General features: G+C 31.8%; 1 protein-coding gene across 1 annotated transcript; it reads right to left on the reverse strand.

Moving 5' to 3' along the window:
* Nucleotides 1–343: 343 nt before the first annotated feature.
* Nucleotides 344–1,142, reverse strand: LOC131040908 (uncharacterized). The gene is made up of 2 exons (XM_059213700.1): nucleotides 781–1,142; nucleotides 344–661 (listed from the first exon to the last, which is right to left on the reverse strand). The coding sequence occupies exon 2, from the start codon at nucleotides 568–570 to the stop codon at nucleotides 376–378; it is 195 nt and encodes a 64-aa protein (XP_059069683.1). The 5' UTR covers nucleotides 571–661; nucleotides 781–1,142; the 3' UTR covers nucleotides 344–375.
* Nucleotides 1,143–5,701: the final 4,559 nt, after the last annotated feature.

Below are 5,701 nucleotides of genomic sequence, written 5' to 3' on the forward strand. Positions count from 1 at the left end.
CCCAGCTGTATTGAACATAACAAAGTATATCAACATGAGGTTTTGGCAGCTAAGATTATGAAGATATTTTAGGGTTTGGGTGTTTTGGAATCACTGTTATTCTGGGATAATCTTACTATTCATTAACTGATTATAAGACATTCCCAAAAGCCCTTGTATGCTAAAAATAAACTCACAGATTTTCTGTTGCATATTATTTGAGGTCAATGCAATACATTAAACACCAATTACACTTTTAACAAGCGGTCAATACAAAGTAAAGATTTAGCCACAAGACATCCATAGCTGTTGCTGTTAATATCTGCTAAAAAAGAGAAAAAACAGATTGGGATAACATGAAAGATGAAAGTTCCAAGAACATCCTTAGATTTCTTCTTAAAATACAAGTGCTTTTTTACCAGGCTCATCAGCAAGCTTAAGAGTCTGAGCAATTAGCTTCTGTGCACGTTTGCTTTTTGCTTCCATTCTCATGCTATCACTCTTATCTATCTTCCTGTAAGGCTTTTTCTTTTGCATACCCTTTAACTTGGATTTCAGATTATACACAAAATTTTCCAAATGGTTACCCATTACACACAAACTCAAATAACTATAACAATCTCCCTCTCTTCAGATATTCTTCATTCCTATCTGTGAAGCTTCCTAGGGCTCTAAGGGAATCCTGTACCCCATCAAATGAGTGAATAATTATAAGAATGAAAAATCAAATGGGCAACAATACATGTTTAAGAGAAAAAGCATTGAAACAAGAAAAGTATGATATTTTTTCAAGTGACTTACAGTTAGGAGGCCCTCTCATCCAAGCATGCAGTAAAGAAGATTGTTTGTTCTACCTGTGATTTCATTCTTTGAATAAAGAAGCTTACATATTCTACCTGTAATTTCATAACTCTCAATAATGAAGCTTACCTGTTCTACCTGTAATTCAAAAGCTTTTAGTACATCTTGATATAAATCTGATTATGATGGAGAACACAATCAGATTCAAACATAGCTACCATTCATTAATGTGCCACTGAGCAACAATTATTGTGAATTATTGTGAACATGGAGAGCACAACGAACAATTGTTGTGGATAATGAATGATATCTAAAAAGGTCTTTCTCTAGGCCACAATTTGTACACATAGGCCTTCTTAGCTGCAGTGGCATTGAAGTCCACTTTATAAATCATCTCGTCAATTTCCCCCCTCTTCCTCCCACTATTAACTGCAAGATACAGAAAAAAATGTGTGTTGACTTTCAAGTCTCACATAAGGACTCAGCTCTATCTAGCAGCCAAATATACCATTTTATTAATTTATTTTGATTAATTGAAAATTAAAAACACTTCTATTTCAAATATAAGGATTTATTCCATCTATTAAATAGGAGTTTATCATTCGTTATAGTTAACTTCGTACATCCAAGTTCTTAAATGATACATCAGATTTTGATATACTTTTTGATTCTCTTTGTATGTGACACATATGCTTATAGCTATTGTTCTGGCTTTTGGATAGTAAGGATGCACATTTAGGGATCCATTATATGTGCAAGGTTCAAAAAGTGGTCATTTCAAAACGTCGTTTGATACCTACTTAAAGATGCCCCACTAATCGTGCACTACAACTACCTAAAAAATGGCCAATACTTTTGCATAAATGCATTGGGATATTCCTACACTATGGGTACCAATAAAGTGTAAAGGTGTAGATGCTCTAACTTCAATAAAAGAACGAATACTCTTTATTCTTCAAACGAATCTATAATTCATTAAATAAATTCATTTGTTTCTCTCTAATCATTCCATAATCACATAATGCCATTACATATGTGAGTACAATAATCGACACAATAAGTCTATATTCAATAAAGAGGTATAAAAGAGTATTCTTACAACATAGAGTACTCTTTCATAGTATTTCAGTTGTACTAATCATCTATCATAATTTCATTACATAACTTAGGCATTCAATTGCCTTAAGCTGAAATATACTTATACAAGATAAAATGCACAATAAAGAGATGACATGTGTCCTTTGATCTCCAATCCTTTAGCTATCTTCATTTCAATCTTTCGAATGAAGACGAGAACAAGATTCAGGTGCTTTTTTCACCCAACCTTGAAGCATACGCTTCCTTGGAATTCTTAATCATTCAAAAATACCCAACCTTGCACGAATTGCATAGCAAAAAGAATTTGATATGCAAGATGAAATCTTGGTGCGTGCCTAGTATGATACATGCATTTTCATTTATTCTAACTCATTTAAGAAACAAGCAAGATCAATACAAGGATATGGTAGAGAGTCATAAAAAAATCCATCTATTCCAATGGTCAATAAGTTACTCGATCGAGTATAATGCCATGGATAGCAATATAATAGTTTGGAAAAACAAACTATACTCTCTAAAACCCCATATTCGGCACCCGTCCTAGAATGTATACTTTCCCATAAAACACGACTAGCATATTCATTCATCTAGCATGCATATTCCTTTCATACAATATCTTTAAATTATATGACATGCACTAGCTTTCACATGCAAACAATAAAACATAAATCCATTTGCAAAAAAAAATTCTTTTCATTTTCAGTATTAAATAAACATTAAAATGAAGAAAAGAAGGTGTAACACATGTATGTACATATTGGCATATAATAGAATACACGAATGAAAGATATGAGCACACATTCTTTTAAATCTATGTTTCTTATTTTGTCTAGTAATCATTTCAGCATTCATCAATTCTTTATTTTGATTTATTTCATCTATGTTTATGTGTTTTCACTGAAAAAAAATCAGTTTTAACATGTTTTTCAATAACAGTAATAAATTTTCCAGAATTCAAGTTTACGGGTATATCTTTATTTTCATGATATCTGACTAGTTTTGTTTGTTGATAGGTTTCCTATAGTTTCACACTAGTTTGGTATAAATGAACACGATTTCTTTTCTCAAGTTGAAATCTGAAATCATATATATCAAAAGCTAATGAAACCCATTCTCTTTTATATTCAACACACACACACACACACATATATATGTGCACACACACATATATGTGTGTGTGTGTGTGTGTGTGTGTGTGAGTATATTGTGTTGTGACAATTCACTATTGTTTCCAACATATTTGAAAGCAATTCATACAAAGATCTTATACGTAACAGAGGTAAATGAAATAAGAGAAATTGAAAGACATGTAATCTGGAAAAGTTTTTTTTCTCTCTTTTTCGATTTTGCAAATTTTGAAAATGAAAATTCGTTCAGCTACAAGAAGTAATTGGTTTCAAGAATTTGATCAAAAGTTTATGTATAAATATATATACATATGTGCACACACACACATGTATGTATGTATGTATGTATGTATGTATGTGTGTGTGTGTATATATATATTTGTATGTGTGTGCATATATATATATATGAAAAGCTTTCCAATGTTGATTCCATCATCAGCTATACAAAATTTTTTTTTGACAATCAACGATTCAAACACTCAGAAATTCAATATTTTAACAGAGATAGTTGTATAAATTTTCCAAACAAAGATTTCTAATTCAATGGAGAAATTCATTTCTTCTACAAAATTACAATTTTGAAAGAGATTTAATATTTTCATAGCAAATTGGTCTTTCTTTCAAGTATATTGCAAAAAGGAATGATTTGGCCTACCTCCAAATTTGATCCCTTAATTTGGATAGTCCAACAACTTGCTGAAATGATATCTATTCTCCCTTGCTTCTATTTTCTGGTCTTTTCTTTCCCAATAGGCTAATTGTTTGCAGAGTATCCTCTCTTCTTTTCTGTTGTGTGTTTCCAATGAATACGCTTTTGCCTATATGCTGCAAGGCGTTGGAATTTATCTCGACATCGTGGCTTAACTCTATGTAATGACACTTTTTTCCAAGACTTAATTAATTATTTGCAGCGGAATCAATAGATTAAATGTTAATGTTAAGTTCCTTTATTAATGGTAATTATTCATTAAATTAGATGTAAATAACTAATGTAACTATAACATGTAATAATTTGATAATAATTATAAAGTAAAATAACAACACAATAAATAGAATAACATAACCACTATATTAGCAACAAATCATTTATAAAGCATTCTCAATATCTTATAGCATCAAGGTTTTCCAATACTTATCTTAATCGTGAGCACTTGGAATAGTCATTCTCACTCCAAGAAGATTCTAGTGGCCTTGGGACCTTTATGGCTATAGAACTCCATGGAGGAAACAGGTTCTTACACAAAACCTCGCATATTATCTAGAATTTGAAGGAATAGTCATAGGTCTATGCTCTTTTACGACAAGTAAGCACTCCAGGAGGACAGGTTCTTACACAGAACCTTGCATGCCTTCACGACATGAAATAAACACAGCCCTGGCTAGGCCACTCCCGAGTGTACACTGTATCCCGAGCTGGACACACGCTATGTGCCCCTTCTCCAATGCCCATGCCAACCAATGACCTTAACTTTCATTCCTTTGTGTTCTCTGAATTCCTATATTTCCTCCCATGGCCATAGCCCACCAAGCCACCTTTTTCTTCTTCCTTGAGTGATCTCCATGCCCTTCTCAAGTCTCACATAAATGACTTATATAACCTTTTAAGGGGTGGTTTTCTAAACCATCACACCCTTTCGAAAAGGTCACCTTTATTTAACATTTCATTAATACAATTATACCTCTCTTTTATGAGAGTTTTCATTAACATTCTTTACTAATCTTTCTCTAAGCCAAAGGATTATAATATCCTTTATTTTTTATGTCCCTTTTTAAATGTAAAAGGTTTATTTCATAACTTTATCTTCTTTTGGAGAATAAGTCACATAACACTCTATGTTCATTAACTTGTTGAATTTAGTTTTCCTGGCTTGGGAGAGGCACATTGCCCTCCTTCTCAGGCTATTTTCTTTTCCACAATAGTGGTGGCGGTTTATATTGCCAGGTAAGTGTAGTTCGGTTATAAAGTTACTCTTATCAAATTGAAAACCATGAGTCATGGCTACCTACTTGCCACGATTTAAATTCAACTCCCAATTCGGTTTCCCTATTGATTTTGTTTTGCTTTCACCTTTTGGTGTTCAATGCATAGTATAAAATAAAACATGCAAATTTGAGTCTCCCAATATCGACTTTTTCAACATTTAAAATCATGCAAGTTGATTTCCTCCAATATCGACTCTTTCAGCTTTTACATAATGAGAAGTTTTCAATGCATGCTATATACATCATGCAATTCGATATACTTGCATATATATATGAAAAATTAAATATATACATATATATATAAATCCATAAATTGATGACGAAAAAATAAATAAATATAACATTCATCTATTTATTCGGAATATTTAAAACTCCATCTGCGTGAACAATATAATAACTATCATCACAATGCATGCATAATCAATTTAAAAATGTTCAAATCAATCTATATTTAAAACTATAAATTCAATTATGAGCAATCATATAAGAATTTCATCATTCAAATTTAAATAAGCATTCTACTTAAAGCCATATAAACACTCATCTATGCAAGATGCATTCAAAAAAATCTAATGTAGTGTGTGAGATTCCATATCCATTACCGAATTCAAACAACTAAAACAACTCTACCTGAACCAAGTTCTTACCTTCATCCACGTTCAATTGTTCTTGCATTCACTTGCACTAGATTGTTCATTAGCAATGACAATACC

The sequence above is a fragment of the Cryptomeria japonica genome, chromosome 10, assembly GCF_030272615.1.
Source record: "Cryptomeria japonica chromosome 10, Sugi_1.0, whole genome shotgun sequence".
NCBI lineage: Eukaryota > Viridiplantae > Streptophyta > Pinopsida > Cupressales > Cupressaceae > Cryptomeria > Cryptomeria japonica.

Bases quoted from the DNA above. Each gene is read 5' to 3' on its own strand.
- LOC131040908 (XM_059213700.1), bottom strand. From the start codon at position 570: ATGGGTAACCATTTGGAAAATTTTGTGTATAATCTGAAATCCAAGTTA.